The 20429-nt window shown below is 35.5% G+C and overlaps 3 protein-coding genes across 5 annotated transcripts; all 3 read left to right on the forward strand.

Annotated features, from left to right (window-relative positions):
- The first annotated feature begins 3076 nt into the window (after nt 1–3076).
- LOC109180194 (probable protein arginine N-methyltransferase 3) lies at nt 3077–7022 on the forward strand. The gene is made up of 7 exons (XM_019329684.1): nt 3077–3425; nt 3958–4518; nt 4653–4750; nt 5397–5475; nt 5606–5845; nt 5926–6093; nt 6329–7022. Exons 1-7 carry the CDS (start codon nt 3132–3134, stop codon nt 6785–6787), a joined length of 1899 nt encoding a protein of 632 aa, XP_019185229.1. The 5' UTR covers nt 3077–3131; the 3' UTR covers nt 6788–7022.
- A 1444-nt stretch (nt 7023–8466) lies between these two features.
- On the forward strand, nt 8467–13587 carry LOC109180184 (CO(2)-response secreted protease-like). Its single transcript, XM_019329674.1, has 12 exons — nt 8467–8572; nt 9114–9217; nt 9455–9552; nt 9813–9962; nt 10052–10163; nt 10658–10803; nt 10888–11282; nt 11367–11467; nt 11554–11796; nt 12173–12287; nt 12635–12836; nt 12935–13587. The coding sequence occupies exons 1-12, from the start codon at nt 8492–8494 to the stop codon at nt 13474–13476; spliced, it is 2289 nt and encodes a 762-aa protein (XP_019185219.1). The 5' UTR covers nt 8467–8491; the 3' UTR covers nt 13477–13587.
- A 645-nt stretch (nt 13588–14232) lies between these two features.
- Nucleotides 14233–19894, forward strand: LOC109180204 (ERI1 exoribonuclease 2-like). Of its 3 annotated transcripts, none has more exons than XM_019329694.1 (6): nt 14233–14564; nt 14679–14769; nt 17169–17767; nt 17958–18133; nt 19093–19630; nt 19664–19894. In XM_019329694.1, the coding sequence occupies exons 2-5, from the start codon at nt 14748–14750 to the stop codon at nt 19550–19552; spliced, it is 1257 nt and encodes a 418-aa protein (XP_019185239.1). In that variant the 5' UTR covers nt 14233–14564; nt 14679–14747; the 3' UTR covers nt 19553–19630; nt 19664–19894. The 3 variants fall into 3 exon arrangements, with proteins under 3 accessions (XP_019185239.1, XP_019185251.1, XP_019185245.1); XM_019329706.1 differs by having other exon boundaries at nt 17172–17767; XM_019329700.1 differs by lacking the exon at nt 19664–19894 and having other exon boundaries at nt 19093–19656.
- Nucleotides 19895–20429: the final 535 nt, after the last annotated feature.

Here is a 20429-nt window from a genome sequence, read left to right on the forward strand (position 1 = left end):
TCCCATGTAAAAATCACTTGTGACATCATATATAAGATTTTTTAGATTGAAGCAGTGGTTACTAACTTACTAATACAGTAATGAGAAATTATGAAATATGCCCTCAAACTCTCAAAGGCTCAAATTATATATCAAAATATAATCAAACAAATTCAATTAAACAATTAAACTTATTAAAACAATGTAATTAACACATTTTAACATATAATGTTCTGTTATCACTAAGTTATTCGCCAGTAAGATGCCACATAAGTTATTGTTTTCTTTAAAATTATTTTTTTAAATCAAAATTAATATTAAAAGAAAAAAAATCCTATCATATTCATATATGCTAGTCAATCTTTTACTTGGCTTCTTTGTATATGATTTTAGACAAAGAAATATATGACTTATTCGTTCAATTTAATTGATAAGTAATGAAGTACGAGACATATTTTTGAAAAAATAGATTTTTAATAAAATGCCAAAACATAAATGCCACCAAAGCAAAATCAACATGTTAGTTATTGGTATCTTGTAAATAAATGTTAATTGCGAACAAGTTTAAGGGTTCAATTATTTTTTTTCCAAATGTTTAATTACATCTTGGTATATAGTTTGAGTGTCTATTTAACATTTCTGTTTATATTAATTACTCTATCAAAACTCAATAAAGAGTCAAAATAATCAATTAATCTAGACAACTTAATATAATAATGACACATTCTAAAATACATCTTAAATAACTGTTTTAATATAAAGATGTGACATTACTTATTAAAATATTGTTGCTTGATATTATAGTGCCATATTTGAAAACAATGAGGATAACTAAATTCACTTGTGTTTGGTTTTCAAAAAAAAAAAAGAAAAAATCACTTCTATTTGTCCCTTGAGACCTGTCGGTGATGCTCATCTTGCCGAAACTCTTGCCATTAAAGAGGCCCACTTCTTGGTTGAAGAGTGAACAGTAGCAAAAAATTTGCATTCGGTTAGACTACCAATAAGTTTGTCGTATCTTCAATGAGTCTTCTCACGACTTATATTATGTCAATACTGTAATTAGAGATAATTAGTCTATTGCCTATAATTTTCAAGCTTTTGCCATTAAACATATTAATAGATCAGTGAATGTGCTTGTCCATACCCTTGCTCGGACTGCTCATTCGGATACTGATCTTCGTAGCTGGTTTGAAGCCCCCCCCCCCCAGATTGTATTCTTCCTATGATTAATTGATTATGGTTTCTTCAAAAAAAAGTCACTTGTATTCAACTTAACAAATTCATATTATCTATACATTTTAAATGAGCTAATTTCATTATGGTATCACAATTATAGTAATATATTCTGCCTAATAAGCTCAATATTGTTTTTGTTTGTATGTTTTTAATTCACGTTTAGTGTTGTTTATTTGTCATGTGTGGTTTGTGGCTATTACATAAGAGCGTGATTTATCCAATGCATATCATTCTTCTCAAATTTAACCTTTATAATCAATTGAGCTGCTCATACGGACTTACCTAATGTATATCATCGAATAATGGATGCCGGTTCACTTTGTCATTAAAAAAATCATTATGATGAAAAACATGATTAAAATAAACGCACTCCAAAATGAAATAGCATTGATCACCTAGCTAGTGAGTTAAAGATAATATTTAGACCAACAATAATATTTTTAAAATGAGTAATAATACATGTACTTATAATTATTCACTTTTTACTCAATATGTGACATTACATCTTCTAATTGATACACAAATAAAATGTGGGTTATCTAAAAACACAATAAGTATAATCCAAGTTATATTATTGATTTATGTTCGTGTTTTGTATGCTAATAAATGTATACATTTTGTTTTAAATGTTGTACACTTCAATTCTATTGGACAAAATTATTCATATTACATTTTTGTAAGACAAAACTACATTTACACCGTTATAACTCAATTAATATTTAATTATAATATTGGTGACTCCATCATTATTACCATGCATTCATATTTATCATATCTTTTTTATATTATTTAATTATTATCATTTTATTTAAATTATTATATAATTAATTTAATTATTAATTATATTTTAATTAAATTTATATTAATGGTAAATCATGTGTGTGTAATATATATATATATATAATTTGTGTATATATAACTTCAATTATAATTGTACTTATTTATATTTATCAATATTTTAATATTAGGCATGAATTTTCGCAAATTACAAAATACTAGTAGTTCTAATAAAAAGTATGAAATATTTACTCACTTGAAAAATACAATTAACTTTTTTATTTTAATAAATGTTTAATAATTTACAAGAGCGGCCAAATGATGTAATGATTGATAGAAAGTTTTTTTTTTCTTTCTTTCTTTCACAAATTAATGCTAATTATAGACTTTTGTTAACTTATCCACACTATACATACCCTTTTCAATCCATTGATGGCAACTTCTCATTGTAGCTTAATTGTACTTACTTTGCAACAACAACAAAAAAAGTGAAAACAAAAGATGTGTTGAAAACACGAATTATTAAAAAAAAAAGTGTTCAATTATCGTTTTATAAATTTTAAAACACTTATCGAACAATACTAAAAATCAAATGTAATATTTTTTTTTTTTTGTAAAATCAATTAAAAAATAAAAAGGAGGGAAAAATAAAAGAAAAATGTGCAATAGTTGTCACATGTTCAACAAGAACGAACAAGAACGACTTATGATAGTTTTTTTTTTTTTTTTTCAACTTTCTCAATAGTTGTGCATGAACCAAAAGTAGCGATAGCAATATTTTTTTATTTTTTATTTTTCATGACGATAATTTGTCTAAAAAAATTGAAGAAAAAAAAAAACTCAGTAATAGGAATGCCCTAACTCCCCTAAGCAAGGTATATAACTATATGTAGGGACATAGGGTGATCCAATTCCTATTATCCAATGTATGCAAAACAAAGAGGAATATTGCAATTTATAAAGGCCAAAATGTCTGCTAAAGAAAAACTTGAGGGGTAAACTGCATCTATCCTTAAATAGAGGGTGTGAAATGCAATTAACCCGTATTTTGATCCACAACTTAACACATATGGTAGGGTTTAAGGTTTTAGCCGCAGGCGCGAGGTCTGGTAGCTTACTCTGTTTCCCAACTCCAAATGGCAACAGTCGACCCCGAGAATGCTTCGCAGAGCTCAGATATGGAGATGGAGAATGATATAGATGTCGTGGACGAAGAAGACCAGAACTGGGATGATTGGGAAGCCGACGAAGAAGACAACACAGTGAACCCAGAACTGGCTTGCTTGTTCTGCGATTCTCGGCAAAGCTCCGGCCGAGCTCTGTTTCAGCACTGCGCTTCCTCTCATCACTTCGATTTCGAGAAAATCAAGAATGATCTTCACTTGGATTTCTACGGCTGTTTCAAGCTCATCAACTACATTAGGTCTGAGGTGCGTGTAATGGATACAAATTCCCTTTAATATATAATCTTCACTTATATCTTACATAGGTTTCAAAACTTTAATTTTATGAAGTTCAAAATCTATATGCATTGATTTTTGGTGACGATTTGACAAGTTACGAGTTCAACTCCCTTTTTGACGGCGAATTATGCTGTGGAACCGTGTCCACAGTGCAAGGTGTTCTAAAACTGTTCATAATTGTGAATATAGAGTTCTATAATTGTGAATAAGTTCAAAAATTATGATCATAGAGTTCTCTAATTGTGAATATGAAGTTCAAATATTATGAACATAGAGTTTTATAATTATGAACATACAGTTTTATAATTATGAACATAGAACTGTTTCAAGGTGGACATGGTTCCACGGCATAACAATCCCTTTTTGATGGTAGTGGCCTTTTGGGCTTTGGCCTTCTTGTTTGAGCCGGTCAACTATTACAACCTAGGCTTTGGTTCTTGGGGTTTTGCATGTATTGGATGAGTAATTAATGGAGGCTACTATGCTTTCTCTTTGTTAGGTTGCTGAAAATAGATGTTGGAGTTGTCGGGTCACATGTCAGTCAAAGCAAGATCTGCAAAACCATTTACACGAAATGATGCAATATGAAAATAATGCCCTGCCATGGGAGGGGGACACGTATTTGAAGCCTTTCTTGCAGGAGGATGCACTCCTGTACAGTTTTGTTGAAGACGATGAATGTGAAGATGATACTATGTCAGTTGATAACAATGAACTGGCAAGGGAATTGAGTAGTTTTGAACGTATTAAAATTGATGATTATGAACCTGCATTGGAAGAGGATGAATCTAGACTCAGCGGTTGTTGTGAGAATGGAGGAAAGAAGGTGGTTGCATCTACCGCTGGTGGAAGTTGCAGTAATGGAAATTCTTTGGGCAATTCTAAAGTAAAAGCTGTTGATGCCAATGGCTGTAATCTTGCACTTCATAGAAAGGCAGAGGATGAGGGGCAGACTAGTTATTTTTCAGATATTGCAAAACAGAAAATAAAGAATGCAAACAAGAATTATTTTGGTTCATATAGTTCCTTTGGCATCCACAGGGAGATGATCAGTGACAAGGTAAATTTTTTAGAAAAATAAATTTCATTTTATGTGACTTTTGGTAGAAGGAAATGCTAAAAAGAATTTAACTCTATTCCTAGGTTTGGTTTGTGAATGTGGTTTTATTTTATTTTATTTGTATTTTTATGCAGGAAAGAACAGATGCTTATCGGAGAGCAATTGTGGAAAATCCTTCTCTTTTGAGGGGTAGCACTGTTATGGATGTAGGTTGTGGAACTGGCATACTGAGGTGAATAGGCATTTCCTATTCGCTTTATTATTATTATTATTATTATTATTATTATTATTATTATTATTATTTTTCCTAGTTAACTTATTAGCTTTCAACACTTGTTACCCTTTGACTTAACTTCTTCCATCCCAAACTGTCTCATACTTGCTTTGACAAAACTTTTTATTTAGTTTTGACACTTGTAAGTTCAACAGTTGTTAAAAAAAGATTTCTAAAATTGAGATTTTAAGATTTTGAAGCAGTGTAGATCAATGAGTGGTGGTTTTTAGAGAAATGATCAAGAAAGATGGATATCTAAAGGTGTTCTGATAATGATGACTTGTTCTCTAGAATTCACTCATTCCCTAGAATTGCCTCGACATTGATGAATTGTTATGCTTAGGGCTTCTTACACAAATGAAGTGGAAATATTCATTTTGGTAGAGCTCAATTAATAGCTTTTGTAAAATTAGTCCAATTACTAGTTTTTTTTTTTGTTTTTTTTTTTTTTTTGTTTTCCTTTGATTTCTGTGTTTATGCACATAATAAATATTTGTCTCTAATTTTCTGGAGAAGTGAACTAAACTAGCTAACTTCATTATACGTACATATTGGCTCTCTACTCTAGGGATAAAAATGGGTTTTGATTTTTGGCTTTTGCTAGTCTCTTTGCAGCACAAGCTGGAGCATCAAGGGTAATAGCAGTTGAAGCTAGCGAAAAGATGGCTGCAATTGCAACGCAGGTTGGACTTGTTTGTTCTCTGCTTCTCAGTCTTTCCTTTGTGTGTTTTTTTCATTTGCTTTTATTGCCACCGCACCAGTGTCATTCAAATCATAATATAACTGCTTTTTATGGGATTTGAATTTGTGCAGATTGCTAAAGAAAATGGCCTTTTGTGGAATAATAGTCCCACTGGGGTAATTGAAGTGGTTCAAGGGATGGTTGAAGAGCTTGATGGTACCAGAAATATTCAGCCGAACAGTGTTGATGTGTTGCTAAGCGAATGGATGGGCTATTGCCTTCTTTATGAGTCAATGCTAAGCTCTGTGCTTTTGGCACGAGATAAATGGTTGAAACCTGGTGGTGCAATTCTACCAGATACAGCCACAATGGTGAGTCTCTAGTGCTCATATTCCATTCTGTTTAGAGGTAACTACTTTTTTCCCTGCCTGTTACCATAATTCCCGAACAGTTTGTTGCAGGATTCGGAAGAGGTGGTACCGGCATTACATTCTGGGATAATGTGTATGGATTTAACATGTCTTGTATTGGCAATGAGCTAGCTGAAGAGGCTTCTCGTTTTCCCATTGTTGATGTTGTTGATAGTTCTGATGTAGTCACCAGTACGGCAGTCCTTCAGGTTTGTCTTTTGGCGTGGTCTATTGACTTATTGCTTGAAGGAGGTTTCATATCCTTTCCTTCTAGTATACTTTTCCGATGCATAACATTATAACCAGTGTTGCAAAAATCGGGCCTAGGCGCCGATTAGGCCCTAGGCGGTCGCCCACCTAGGCGCCCTAGGTGGTCCCCAGGTGCCTAGAGGGCGCCTAGCAATTTTTTCAACCTTGATTATAACCTTAGCATGTTTCTCCCAGGCATTTGATCTGGTTACTATGAAGACCGAGGAGATGGATTTCACAGCTATAGTTGAATTGGAGCCGAAGGATGGAGCTTCCCTCGGCAGCACTCCCGAGTCCAAGCCTAAGACTACTTGGTGCTATGGACTAGTCTTATGGTTTGAGACTGGATTTACTGGAAGGTTCTGTAAGGAAACGCCGACTAATTTGTCAACGTCCCCATACCAGCCGAAAACCCACTGGTCACAGACCATACTGACCTTCCGGGAACCAGTTGCCATGTCATCAGGAAGGTCATCAAGCTGCGACAAGTCAGAAGCCGTAGGTACCGATGCCTGCCCTGCTGTGCGAATGCAGTCACGCATAAGCATTGCTCGTGGCATTCAGCATCGACGCATTGACATCTCCGCGGAGGTTACAGCATTTGGTCCCGATGGGAGAAAACGAAGTTGGCCAGGTCAACTGTTTAATATATAATGAATGAGTATAAAGCCAAGAACTGAAAAGGGCAGTTCTGTTTTTTTCGAGTGATGAGGGAAACCCGTAGCCCCTACCCGGTGCCCGGGGGTGTGCACTGGGTAAACGGGCAGTTCTGTTTTCACCTTCGGGTAAACTGGCTTGAGGTTTATTGTGTTGGATTACTGCCATTCTATTTAATAGGTCAATTTTGACCATATTTTGAACCTTTTATTTATTGATTCATTAGATACAATCTCTGTCTCTCTGTGGGTAGGTGTTTTGTACCATGATTCATTGACTTATAATTTTAGATGCTAAAGAAAACCAGGAAAAGGAATAGAGTAAAGCAAAAGCAAACCTCAACATACAATATCAATGGGATAAGATGCCCAATCTGGTTTTTAAGGAGAATATGAAAAGAAACTGGAAATGGGAGCAAATTCCATATGATGTGACATTGGCATTTATTCCCTTGATTCATCTAATGACATTTCTCCTCTATTTTATGAAGAATGAAAAAGTATTCACTTTAAAAAGAAGTAATAATAGAATCTCAGAAGTAGATGGTATTATCGAGATTTTAAATCATATATTTTTATGTTTTATATTTTCATCTTTTAATAACACAAGTCTATTTTTTGAGACCACAATTTCAATATAATTTATAGTCTTGGCCAATAATCATCAAAAGAGTTGATCGAGTGTGTGAAGTATGATTCTCATATTTGAATGTCACGAGTTTGATTCTTGTCAACACTTTGTTAGTTAAATAAAAAGAAAAAAACAAAACAAAGCTAAAAAAAACAATGAAGCGTCAATAACGAGTCCGACTGGGTGTTGGGTTGCGTTTCAGCTACCAGGGCGCAAAAATCAGAGTATCTAATGGGTCCTACAAATCTGCCAATAATTCAAGTGCTTGCAGGATTATTTTTTATTATTTTTTTTTCACTCTCTCTCCTCCACATAAGCTTGCTTTACTGAAAACCTACCCAAAACCTATAAATAAGATGCTCTAAATAACTCTCCAACACAAGTTTATTCCAATCTATTCATTTAGTCACAGAAATTCATTTCAATTCTATTCAATCATTCAACGACACATGTGCATTTTTAAAAATTTAATGACACTTCAATTAGACAAAAGAGGGGGAAAAAACAAGAATACATACTAGCTGGTGTATACAGTTGGCACTTGGAATGTATTCGATATGATGCTTTAAAAAAAAAAAAAAACCATTTTTAGCTTTTGAATTTTTATTATTTAATTCTAACTCAAGAATGTGAAAACTCTTTGCTTAAAGTCTAAATCAATCATTAGCCTTAAAAAAAATTTATGCATCAAATAATATGGAGATAATAACTCGATTCTTATCAATATTTTCTTGGTTAATTGAGTCTGTTTAACGGGATCTGGACTCATTGAATCGATCCTATGCATACCAACATTAATATGCATTTGATTTTGCATATCAGAATTGAACCTTATTATAGACACACTAATTTAATGAATTAAACAGTACAATTATTAGTGCTTTGCTTGTTTAGTACTTCAGCATGTGGCTTTATATCAGGTCAGTGATTCCAAGCTGCCCATGCAAGTATCATGCCACCATTCTCCCACTCTCATACATACCTGCTAGATAGCTAGCTAGCTAGCTAGCTTTAGCCTTATATAAAACAGGTAGATCATTGGATTAACTTACCTACTATACACATTTATCAATGGCTTCTTGTTTCTTTCTTTTGCTCACCTTCCTCATCTCATCTACAACTATCTGCATCTCCCTAACCCTGCCTCCCAAGGTAATTTAATATAAGTTAAAGTGCATTTCTAAAGTGTCGATTAGCACCCGTTTGTTGTTGTTGTTGTTGTTTTTTTTTTTTTTTTTTTTTTGAATGACGAGAAAAACTCGCAATCACTGTTTGAGAGTATGCATTAAGTAAATAATCATGTCTTGTAATTTTACCCGACAAAGGGTCACAATGAGATAAACCAGTCTAGATTACTCATAGCTTACCTAAGGCTCAAACCAAGAATGCCAATAGTTGAACTTGAAACCTTATGGTTATCAACTTAACAGCCTGACCAAATTTGGCTAGGATTGCCTCTGTCAAGTGTCTTTTTTTGGTACAAATTGTATTGGATACTGTCAACACTTGTTCTCATAATATATTGTGCAATCAGGCATACTCTGGGCGTTTTTGTATCTAAGTATATAAAGAATTAGTACGATGTTGATAGACACCAAAAATTCCCATAATAATATAATATTTTTTATAATAAAAATAGTTATAGTTTTCATGGTTTAGGATATGTTAGTTTATGTTGTTGGATATGATGCAGCCATACATTGTATACATGGGTGGTCCAGCAAACAACAGTGGATATAATGCTGAAATGTTTTCAGAGTATTCCCATCTCCAGATATTGTCCTCTGTAATACCAAGGTATTCTAGTATTCTATGGTGTAATATATTTTTATGGCATAATATCATATTGTAACAATAGAAATAATCGAATAAAATAATAATTTAATAAAATTTTACGAGATTATTGACACTACATGACGACATTGTAAAAAAAATTGAATTATATTACTTATAATAATATAATACTCTGTAATAGTTATAGATGACATGTAACGATCTAATTAATTGTATCTTTTACTTGTTTTATTCTAATAGAGAGGAGAGTGATCGAGTATCAATTCAACAATCGTACTATCATGCTTTTAGGGGATTTGCTGCCATGCTTACCCGTGAAGAAGCGTATGCTTTATCCTGTATGAATACTATTCCATATTCTCATCAATTTGTTGATCCCTTTTAGTGTTAGAATAACATATTGACCATATTTTTATATTATTTATACTCATTCTTAGCCGAAACATGATACAATGATAAATATTTTAAAAGTTGGCGTTACAATCATGTTCTGTCACGTCAAGTGAGATGATACGAAAATATGTGCATGAAATAAACTTTTTTCTCTTGAAATCATAATATATACAGAGTATTTTGTAATTAACTATTTGATTATCAGGTCATAGTGAAGTGATATCTGTGTTTCCCGATACGACTCTTCAACTCCACACAACTCGGTCTTGGGATTTTTTGGGAATGGAATCCCTTAAATCATCTCACTATTATAAAAATTTGTCAAGTGATATCATTGTTGGAGTGATTGATACAGGTAAAACATAATATATTTAATAAGACATTTATTTACTTTTTTGATTTTTTTTAAAAGTGAAGTAACAAATATTATACACAAAAATACAGGCATATGGCCAGAGTCACCTAGTTTCAATGATGAAGGTATTGGGGAAATTCCTGCAAGGTGGAAAGGAGTTTGTATGGAAGGTTTTGCCTTCACAAAATCAAGCTGTAACAGGTGATCATCCATCATTATTGTTATCAATCTCATCATTATGTTGTAATTTCAATACAAAAGTGCACACAACTTTTGATAAATTACTTGTATCCGTGTTCGCTAAGCATTTATTTATTAAGGTAAACGAATATAAATGAACAAATTTTATACGGAGTATCTCATTAATAAACAAATAAACCGTCTGAACATTTGCTGGTTTATCAATATTTGTTTAGTAAGTATTTGTTTAATAGTATTTATGAATATTAACGAACACATTAACAAACACATACTACTAAATAATTACCAAATAAAAACGAACATACTTTTCAAGAACTTTTACAAACAAACGACTCTAAAAATCTTAGAGGAAAGAAACACAATAAGTTTTTTTCGTTCATATTTTGTTTGTTTAAAACCCTAAATCTGCATCGATCAATTGAACAAGTTGAATTGTGTTCCCGGAAGCTTATACCAACATTGTTAACTTGGCAGCATAATTTTTCATGTTACAGGAAATTAATAGGTGCTAGATTCTACAACAACCTTGAGGAGATTAACAATGAGAAACCAAGTGGTAATGGCAAATCGAAAGCCTCACCGAGAGATTCTGTTGGCCATGGAACTCACACTGCATCAATCGCTGCCGGAGCCGCCGTCGGTAAGGTTTACTCGTGTTTTTACGATACGAATTGTTGTTTTTGATAGTTTAAGTGTTATGGAGATTGATCTGATTGATTGATAGGCAACGCTAATTATTTTGGGCTGGCAAATGGAACCGCGAGGGGAGGGCTAACCTCTGCGAGAATAGCAACCTACAAGGCGTGCGTAGATGGAGGTTGTTCTGGCGCTACTATACTCAAGGCAATCGACGATGCAGTTAAGGATGGAGTCGACGTCATCTCCATTTCGATCGGGATGACTTCTGGATTCCAGACTGACTTCCTGGCCGACCCTATCGCCATTGGAGCCTTCCACGCCGCACAGAGAGGCGTCGCGGTGGTCTGTTCCGCCGGAAACGATGGACCGGATCCCTATACCGTCACCAACACCGCCCCCTGGATCTTCACCGTCGCGGCTTCTACGATCGATCGGAAATTCGAATCCACCGTGGTCCTCGGAAACGAAATGTCTTTTAAGGTACAGCTCGATCTTCAATTCTTCATGCACATAGTTTCAACGTGTAAGTAGTATCGTACTAATGTGATCTTACTGTTCTGTCAGGGAGCCGCCATTAGTTTCTCGCTTTCTAGTCATCCTAATAGCTTCCCTCTCGTGTTTGCGGAAAATGTTGCTAGGGATCCCACCTTAGCTTCCGACGCTAGGTGAATTTATCGCGTTCTTCTCTTCTGCCTACCATGTGTTTGAAAATAGGCCTGAACCATCGCAAGTTTTCTGTTTATGTATTTAGGAACTGTGCTCCGGGAACACTTGACGCAGAGAAAGTCGCCGGAAAAATAATCGTTTGTATGAATAACGTTCTGGGCGTCTCCAGATCAATCAAGAAGCTAGTTGTGGAAGATGCTGGCGCAAAAGGTCTAATTTTAATCGACGACAAAGAAAAGATTAATCCATATGATTCAGGACCATACCCTTTTGCAGAAGTTGGAAATGGTTTTGGTGTTCAGATCTTGAAGTACATTAATTCCACCAAGTAATAAAGACTTCTTATCATGATTAATTTGGTTATTTTACTTTGGCAAAATTGCATTTTTGATCCTCCCGTTATACCGTGGTACACACTTAATCCTTAAGTTATGCGTGACCATTTTTAACTCCCAAGTTATGCAAGAAGTAACGATTTTAGTTCTTCGGAACTATTTCTGCTACCAATATGTTACTTCATAAAGTGACATATTTGATCCTTTAGAGAATAAACTCGCTACTTTACCCATAACTTAGGGGGGTTAAAATGGTTATGCATATAACTTAAGACTAAGCATGTACCACGGATATAACTCGATAACTAAAAATGCAATTTTCTCTTTTACTTATAATATGTTTTTAATGATACTATCTTGAGTATATAGGCACCCAATTGCAACAATATTTCCAGCAAAAGAAGTTCAGAACATCAAGCAGGCTCCAGTAGTTGCAGACTTTTCTTCAAGAGGTCCTGCAGGGCTCACAGAAGACATTCTTAAGGTTTTTACAGCCCTAATTGCTCCTATATTTACAAAACTATATGATATGTTTCATAGCATCCCTATTGTGTTTAACTTATCGGCCCCGACTTCTACTAGACCATGATTAAATTCTAGTTAAGTTTTGGCATACTATGAATAATTATGGTCTTTGTGGATGTTTGTGAATTGTAGCCTGACATAATGGCTCCTGGTGTTGCGATTCTAGCTGCAACGATCCCTTATGTATTATGATACCTTAACTTCCACGAAGACATCTTTCTCCCTTCTAGTAGACCATGATTAAAGTCTAGTTGAGTTTGAGGTTTTGACATATTGTGAATAATTATGGATGTTTGTGAATTGTAGCCTGACATAATGGCTCCTGGTGTTGCGATTCTAGCTGCAACGATCCCTGATGATACCTTAACTTCCACGAGGCCATCGTTCTTCAGCATCACATCCGGGACATCTATGGCCTGCCCACATGTTGCAGGCGCCGTGGCATTCATCAAATCAGTACACCCCGAATGGAGCTCATCAATGATCAAATCTGCAATTATGACAACAGGTATGGTCATAATTTGTGCAGTCCACATAATCTCTCAGAGAAACGGGTTCAATAAAATCCATTCCTACCTGATCGCTTGCCATTTCATTGCATTTCAGCATCAATATCAAGCAACACTGGAAATCCCCTGACAAATTCTTCAAACTTCCAAGCAAATCCACATGAAATGGGTGCTGGGGAGATCAACCCAATCCAAGCTCTTGATCCCGGCTTGGTATTCGAAACCAGAAACAGTGATTACCTCTACTTTCTATGCTATTATGGCTACAAAGAGAAGATCATCAGAGCAATATCCAAGACAACGTTCGAGTGCCCAACCAACGGTACCAGGAAACACATATCAAACATAAATTTCCCTTCAATCTCCATTGGCAAACTAGAAGGTGTCACAACTGTCAAGAGAGTCGCCACCAACGTTGGCCCTGCAAATGCTGCATATGTTTCGTCCATTGTCGCTCCAAAGGGTTTGAAAGTTAGGGTTTCTCCAGAAAGAATTGCTTTTGCTGAAGGGAGGAAGAAGGCCTCTTTTGCAGTCTCATTTGATGGTGGAAATGCCTCGAAAGGTTATAACTTTGGAGCTATACTGTGGTCTGATGGGTCTCATATAGTTCGGTTAGTCTTTGCCGTGAATGTCGAATGATAATTGTTTTGTATATTAGTTGACTTTTCCAAGTTTTTTCTGATAGTGAACTTACCAAACTCCTACTCTGTAATTGACTTAATGTGAATTTAATTAATCTTGTTTATCTAATTACAAAATTCAAATTGTGTAATTGTCTTGAGAAATGATCTTTTGACATGTATGGTCAAAACGTAGGAAGTGCTCATTCTTCAAAGTTTTCACACATAGTAAGTTATACTATTAAAAAAAATTTAACAATGTCATACAAATCAATATATTTTTATAATTGGTAATGTTGCACTTTATTTTTGAGTGACAAGAGAAATCTACATGCTCTGCTTATGTATAATAGTTTACAAATCACACATGAGTCTCGTAAGAGAGATAAACAACATTATAAAGACCATATTAAACGTATGCTTTTTTAATACGAGAATCATGCTTCATTCACTCTCTCATCTCTTTCGAGTAGGTTGCACTTTTTTATAAAAAAAATAATACAATATATGGTATAATTTAATCTTAACTTTTCCCATAAGGTTGAATCCCCAACTCCGAGCCCTCACACCCTGACCCGACAGTCGATAGAGCATTTGAGAGGATGTAAATCGGTCCACTTTGGGCAATCTTCACATTACTGTCGCCAAGATTCAAATATTGATCTTTTTTACCAAATAGTATCTACCGAATCATTGAGCTAAACCCCTACAAACATAATTTAATCTTAACTTTATCATGTGGGTGTGAAAACGTGATTTTATTGAAGTGGGAAATGGAGTGCATGATATTTTGGTTGCACTCCAAAAAATATCCAAAGGCACATAGCATGTTCTGTGGTCGACCGTTACCTATAATGATTTACTTCCCACGTTATTTTCATTCATTAAAAAGAAACAACAAAAAAAGAGAGATCCAAATATTGGGTAATCATATTCCCTAATATCTCATACGATTCGAAAACAAGATTTATTTATAGTAAAAAAGTAAAATCATACGGAGTATAAATAATTGTAAATTCTTGCTGCAAAATCTCTCAACCTACTCTTCCCCACTGCTCCGTGTCTAGATCAATCACCCAACCAGAGACTGAGAGAGAGAGAGTTAATGTATGTGTTTTTATGAAGGGTTTCTGTTGGGTTTTATGTGTGTGTGCGTGTTTTTTTTTTCTTAATTTCTTCTACGTTTAACGTTGTTGATGATATTGTGTGTGATGTTCATAGGCGGAGGAAGCTTAAAGCGAGGAAATCTGATGTACTTGCTTCTGAATCTTTGCTACATTCAGCAACACCATGATGGAATTAGAACATAAAGGTATGAACTTTTTCTTTGTTCTTCATTTTTTTTTTTTTTTTTTTTTTAATAAATAAATAAATTTTCATATTCTGAGTTCTGTACCCAATAGCTTATTCTGAGTGTTGTTAATTCAAATTTGGTGTATTGACAAGTAGGTTTGAATCTTATGCACTTGATTGTTTTTGAGCAATGAATTTCTGGGAAGTACTTGTTCTGGCATGTGGTTTGTTGATTCTTTGAGTAGGCATCAAGAGAGAAGTGAATGGTGGATTGAATAAAGGTACAATTTGCATGTATCATAATGGGAATTTCATTCTATTTTATGACCATTGTGGATGAAAAACTTCGGGATTTGAATTTAAAAAGGAGAGTAGGGTCCTAGCCTCCTAGGAATCGATTTCTCGGGTAGGGATGTTGGTGTGAATTGGATGGGGTTAAGAATGCATATCCGGGAATTGGACATTCCAAATGTTGGGATGGGATTGATGAGTGGAGTAAGAGTCGGTTCCTCTGGGCTAACTAGTTGCATCAATGACCGGCTAATGGGTGAAGAATGGATCTTTTCCCTTATACAATCACATAGAGCTCGTATTGGTGATTTGTCTCGGTTCTTTCACCATTTTGTGTTAGGATTTGTTCACATAAAGTAACTAGTACGATCATGTCACAAGTCATAAGCACACGCATTGAGAGTCTAAATTAGGGCATTAGACGGATATAGCAAATGTATAAAATATTCTCTAGAAATAATTACGGTTGCAATTTCAGTTCTAAATTGGTTTCCTAATGAGGCAGTTAGCCTAGATTCCAATGTCCTTCATTAGCCTCATTAACTTTGGATAACCGTCTTCTTTTCTCCTTTGTGTATATATGTTTAGTCTATTGGTAAAAAAATCCAAGCCTTTACTGCGGTAATTTTACTCAATTTTTTAATTTGGTCTAAAGAAGATCCAACTTGGCGCAATCCAATTGATGTGTCGATGAGTTGTGTAAATCATCAAGCAATTACATGTCACCATCCACATAAGCCTCTGAGGCAACATTCAACATCAATATATTTTCTTTTGTCTCGGGAACTAAATGGCCATCCCTCTCCTTGGTACCAAATTACACTGGAGGGTATAAAACTTAATTCTGTAGGAAAGTTAAATGAATTATGCCAAGGCAAAAATTAAATAATAAAGACGCCTTATGGAGTTGCACATATCACTTAATGCGCTTCATTGTGATATGTGTAGCTCCATTTTCACAATCTTCATTATATAATTTTTTCTTTGGCATAACTCATTTAACTCTCTTACGGGATGAACTCTTACCTTCTCGTGTAATTTGGTGACGAGGAGAAAGATGATCATTTAGTTTCTCAAGAAAAAGAAAATATGTTTAGGTTGCATGTCCACCTCAAAGGTTTTTGATGATTTATATGCCATTGGCACATCAGTGAAGTTGGGTTGGATCTTCTTTGAATTAGGTTAAAAAACTGAGAATTGCACCAATGTTTTAACTTTTGGTACAAATTACCAAATCTAAAAGGTTTGGTTATAATTATCATAACTAGTAAAGGTTTTGGATAATTTACCAATATGCCTGTATATATATATTTTTATTTTTTTCTTTTCTTTTCGTAGTTTAGTTTTCATTGTTTGAATACTTTGAATCCCCTCTTTGCTAAAGTGAAAAGTCTGGTGCTTTTATTTTTATTTATTTAGGTTTTTATGTCAAATTGTGATATACTTTACAATGAGAGTTTTTCAACATTCCATTTTGTCAGTTGGATGTATAAATCCCTCGTGCTTTTGTTCTCTATTGAGAAGTCCACAGATTAGTAGGATTATCGTAGATGACGGGATGTGTATTTTAGCTGCAATGTTGAACTTCCTAACATTCTATAGATGCTGATAAGCTTTCGAACTTTCTGGGAATTGTAATGACGGGCTTTGTTGTGACTGCAAAAATGGAGAAAGAAAACGCATACATCTCATTCAAGTAGTTTGTCTTGATCATTACAGAGTACTATTTCTGTTTAAAGTGCTTTTTGGTGCATTCAATAAAAAAAGGGTGTTATACCAACATTATGGTTTGGCCGGATGATACTATTTGGGTGTTAATGCCTAATTGGGCCGGCCCGGTACGAACGGGGATTAGTCTGAGTATGGTACAGGCTTAAAGGTGCCTCCTACAGTTAGGGCCTGCTCAGGACACCTCGTGGTCTGACAAAAAAAAATACCTCGTGTATAGAAGAACTTGTGACATGACTTGAAATTTTAAGCTCCGGACCTCTCGTTGCATCGTTTAAAAAAAAAAAAAAAAAACTTTTTGACTATAGTATTTGATTTGATTCGTGCTGCTATAGCTTTCTGCATTGAGTACCCGTTATAGTGTTGATAATTTGTCGATTACTAATAAGTTTTATAGCACAGATACCGTGCAGGCGAACTGTGAGGCGCCCGGAAGATGCCTCCACAGCACAGGGTATTTTCACGATCTGCAATACAGTATGGGTGCTTTCAAAGGCTTTCCGGAGCTTAATGAAGGCAACAATGTTCATCCTAGCGGGGATACTATTGAACCGGACTCCTCAAATGGCAGTGAACATATTGACTCGTCTAACGAATCTCCAAAAAAGCCCGTCCAGAATAACGCTTTTGGCTCTTGGTCTGCCTTTTACCCCGACTCGAATAATATGCATCTTTTCACAACGAATGCTTTCGAGGCCCAATTCCATCCTTATGCAGTGGACAACCAATTCCATTACGCTCCATTCAACGTGTTCTATCAACAATACCCTCGGGAATTTCAATTCCAAGACTTCCAATATTTCGTGGTCATCGACTTCGAGGCTACCTGCAACAAGGAAAAGAATCCTCATCCCCAAGAAATAATCGAGTTTCCGTCTGTAATTGTTAGTAGCATGAGCGGGCAGCTAGAAGCTTGTTTTCAAACATATGTGCGGCCAACATGCAATCAGCTCCTCAGTGATTTCTGCAAGGATCTGACTGGCATCGAGCAAATCCAGGTCGGTTTTAAGTTTAAGATCCACTAAAACTTAATCTGATACGCCAAATGATAAAAGTACTATAGTTTATTGACCATAAAAGCATGATGACCACTTTTGTGTAATGCCCGGGAATGCTGTGAAATAACTATTTAGCTTCTGACGAGGTGTATTGAGTTCAGTTTTCTGAACTATCGGCCTGTATATTCAGGTGGACCGAGGGGTTACTCTGACTGAAGCGCTCCTTAGGCATGACAAGTGGCTCGAGAAAAAAGGGATAAAAAATTCCAACTTTGCTGTGGTTACATGGTCGAATTGGGATTGCAGAGTGATTTTGGAATCAGAATGTCGGTACAAGAAGATCAGAAAGCCGCCTTATTTCAACAGGTTAGTTTAGAGCTCCGTTTTGCAATCTGGATTTGTTATAACCACTGTTGCAAAAATCGGTCTAGGCGCTAGGCGCCCGTAGACCGTGGCGATTTCTCCCCTAGGCGTCCGCCTAGCGCCTAACTGGGCCGAGTTAACTCTTCCATTTCGGTCGAGTTAACCCGGTCGACTCAGCCTTGTTACTTTTTTTTCATTATATATATATATATATATATATATATATATATAGATTTTGGTTCATGGGAGAACAGGTCTTCCCGTGCGGTCAGTGCGGCATACACCATTAGGTATGCATAAATGCACCATACAGTTTTCGAGAATACACCAGAATGAAATGTCAAAAAATGCACCACACAAAAAAAAATACACCACACATAATGGTGTATTTTCAAACACTGTGTGGTGCATTTATGCATATCTAATGGTGTATGCCGCACGGGAAGACATGTTCTCACAGGAACCTGACCATATATATATATATATATATATATATATATATATATAATTACATTCATGTAAAAACAGGGCTTAAAATACAAACCTGTGGACATTTCTGGATCGTTGAATTTTGGATATCTAAGGTTGTGATTAGTTTTTATGATTTTGTGTGTTGTGTCCGCCTGTGTGCACTGTCGTTCATGGACATGTGCACACTGGGCCAAATACTGTGGATTCACACATACATACTACGGATGTGTGCACACCCGCATTTAGGTGTGTGCACTGTCGTCCATGGATGTGTGTACACCCGCATTTAGGTGTGTGCACGGTATATGTCCACATGTTTGTATTTTAAGGGTGTTTGCATGTGAATGCGACCCTATATATATATATACATACACTCAGATATGCCCGCATAGGCGCTGCTATACCGCCCGACTAGCGCCTAGCGCCTACTGCAACCATGATTATAACACAATAACAATTCCTCGTGCATATTTCCACTTATGTTTAATCAGATGGATCAACTTAAAGGTCCCTTTCCGCGATGCATTTGGAGGGATGAGGTGCAATCTGAAAGAAGCGATGCAGATTGCTGGGCTGGCCTGGCAGGGCCGTGCTCACTGTGGTCTGGATGATGCCAAAAACACTGCCCGCCTTCTTGCCTTACTCATGCACCGAGGTTTCAAGCTTTCGATCACAGATGCACTCATGTATCAGACTACCAATGAGTCTTTTGCGTGGAAGCTCCCCCTCGATCACCACCAATCGGTCTCCCCATCATACGAACCTCAAAAAGCTAGACAGCTTCACGTTCCAACGGCTCAGATTCACCCTTACTGTTTCTGCGGGATGAAGAGCAGCAAAGGCATGGTTCAGAAGCCGGGACCAAAGCAAGGAAGCCTCTTCTTTGGCTGTGGGAATTGGACAGCTGCACTGGGCGCTAGCTGCCATTTCTTCAAATGGGATTCTCCTTAACCCAATCGGAGAAAAGGAAAAGAAACTCGATAATCTTGCCTAATCACCTAGGCATATTATCTCCTGTAAAAAGTGAAAAAAAAAAAAAAAAAAAAAAAAAAAAAGGAAAAGAAAAGATTCAGAGTTTTATCTAAGAACCAGCATTTCTTGCATCTTGCAGAGTAAATATGGCTCTTTAGCTTTGGCTCTTTCTTCTGTTTGCTTAGTTTAAGATGGTGCTGCTTTTACTGACTTGATAGATGATTGGATAATATGGAAAGAGACATTGTTAGGTTGTTTTTACATAAACCAGACATGTCTTCATAGTTTTCTGTTAAATAATTTTGAGCATATGCAATTCAATTATTGGAGTTGGTTGCCTTTTTCTCTGGAAATTTTTTATTTATATTTTAGTGTTCTTGTCAAATGAGTAATTATGTATGAGAAGAAGACTTAGGTGACTCTTATATTATCGCAGATGAAGTATTCTGAATCTTGTTTTGTGTATAGAGTAGCCTATCGCTCTAGTGTTATATACATTTTACTCCTCAATATAACATAATAGAGTTTAGCTTGCCATGACTGAAAAAGGTGTGTGGTGAGGGTGCAAGTTGATGATCTAATACATAATAATGGGTTAGAAAAAATAATGTTCCATCACCAATACATAAGATGCAATAGTTATATCATGGACTCGAGTTCTAAATACACAATTTACATACTGAATATTCATAATTTACTTTTTACAAAATTGTAAATATTCAATATGTAAATTGTGTATTTTGAACGCAGGTCCACAGAATAATTTGCCCATGACATGATTATGGGTTGGTTTAAGTCTAAACAATCTAACCTTGGCGCTTGGCTCAAGAGTACAAGGCTGACAAATAAATTGAAC

Source organism: Ipomoea nil, unplaced genomic scaffold (assembly GCF_001879475.1).
Source record: "Ipomoea nil cultivar Tokyo-kokei standard unplaced genomic scaffold, Asagao_1.1 scaffold0188, whole genome shotgun sequence".
In the NCBI taxonomy this organism is placed as follows: Eukaryota; Viridiplantae; Streptophyta; class Magnoliopsida; order Solanales; family Convolvulaceae; genus Ipomoea; species Ipomoea nil.

What these genes read in the sequence shown, in the direction of transcription:
- LOC109180194 (XM_019329684.1), top strand. Translation starts at nt 3,132, where the DNA reads ATGGCAACAGTCGACCCCGAGAATGCTTCGCAGAGCTCAGATATGGAG. An exon ending in TCAACTACATTAGGTCTGAG is followed by an intron (nt 3,426 to 3,957) that starts GTGCGTGTAATG and finishes TCTCTTTGTTAG; the next exon opens with GTTGCTGAAAATAGATGTTG. An exon ending in TGGCTGCAATTGCAACGCAG is followed by an intron (nt 5,476 to 5,605) that starts GTTGGACTTGTT and finishes GAATTTGTGCAG; the next exon opens with ATTGCTAAAGAAAATGGCCT.
- LOC109180184 (XM_019329674.1), top strand. Translation starts at nt 8,492, where the DNA reads ATGGCTTCTTGTTTCTTTCTTTTGCTCACCTTCCTCATCTCATCTACA. An exon ending in TTGTCCTCTGTAATACCAAG is followed by an intron (nt 9,218 to 9,454) that starts GTATTCTAGTAT and finishes TTATTCTAATAG; the next exon opens with AGAGGAGAGTGATCGAGTAT. An exon ending in ATCTGCAATTATGACAACAG is followed by an intron (nt 12,837 to 12,934) that starts GTATGGTCATAA and finishes ATTGCATTTCAG; the next exon opens with CATCAATATCAAGCAACACT.
- LOC109180204 (XM_019329694.1), top strand. Translation starts at nt 14,748, where the DNA reads ATGATGGAATTAGAACATAAAG. An exon ending in GATGGAATTAGAACATAAAG is followed by an intron (nt 14,770 to 17,168) that starts GTATGAACTTTT and finishes AGTTTTATAGCA; the next exon opens with CAGATACCGTGCAGGCGAAC. An exon ending in AAGCCGCCTTATTTCAACAG is followed by an intron (nt 18,134 to 19,092) that starts GTTAGTTTAGAG and finishes ATGTTTAATCAG; the next exon opens with ATGGATCAACTTAAAGGTCC.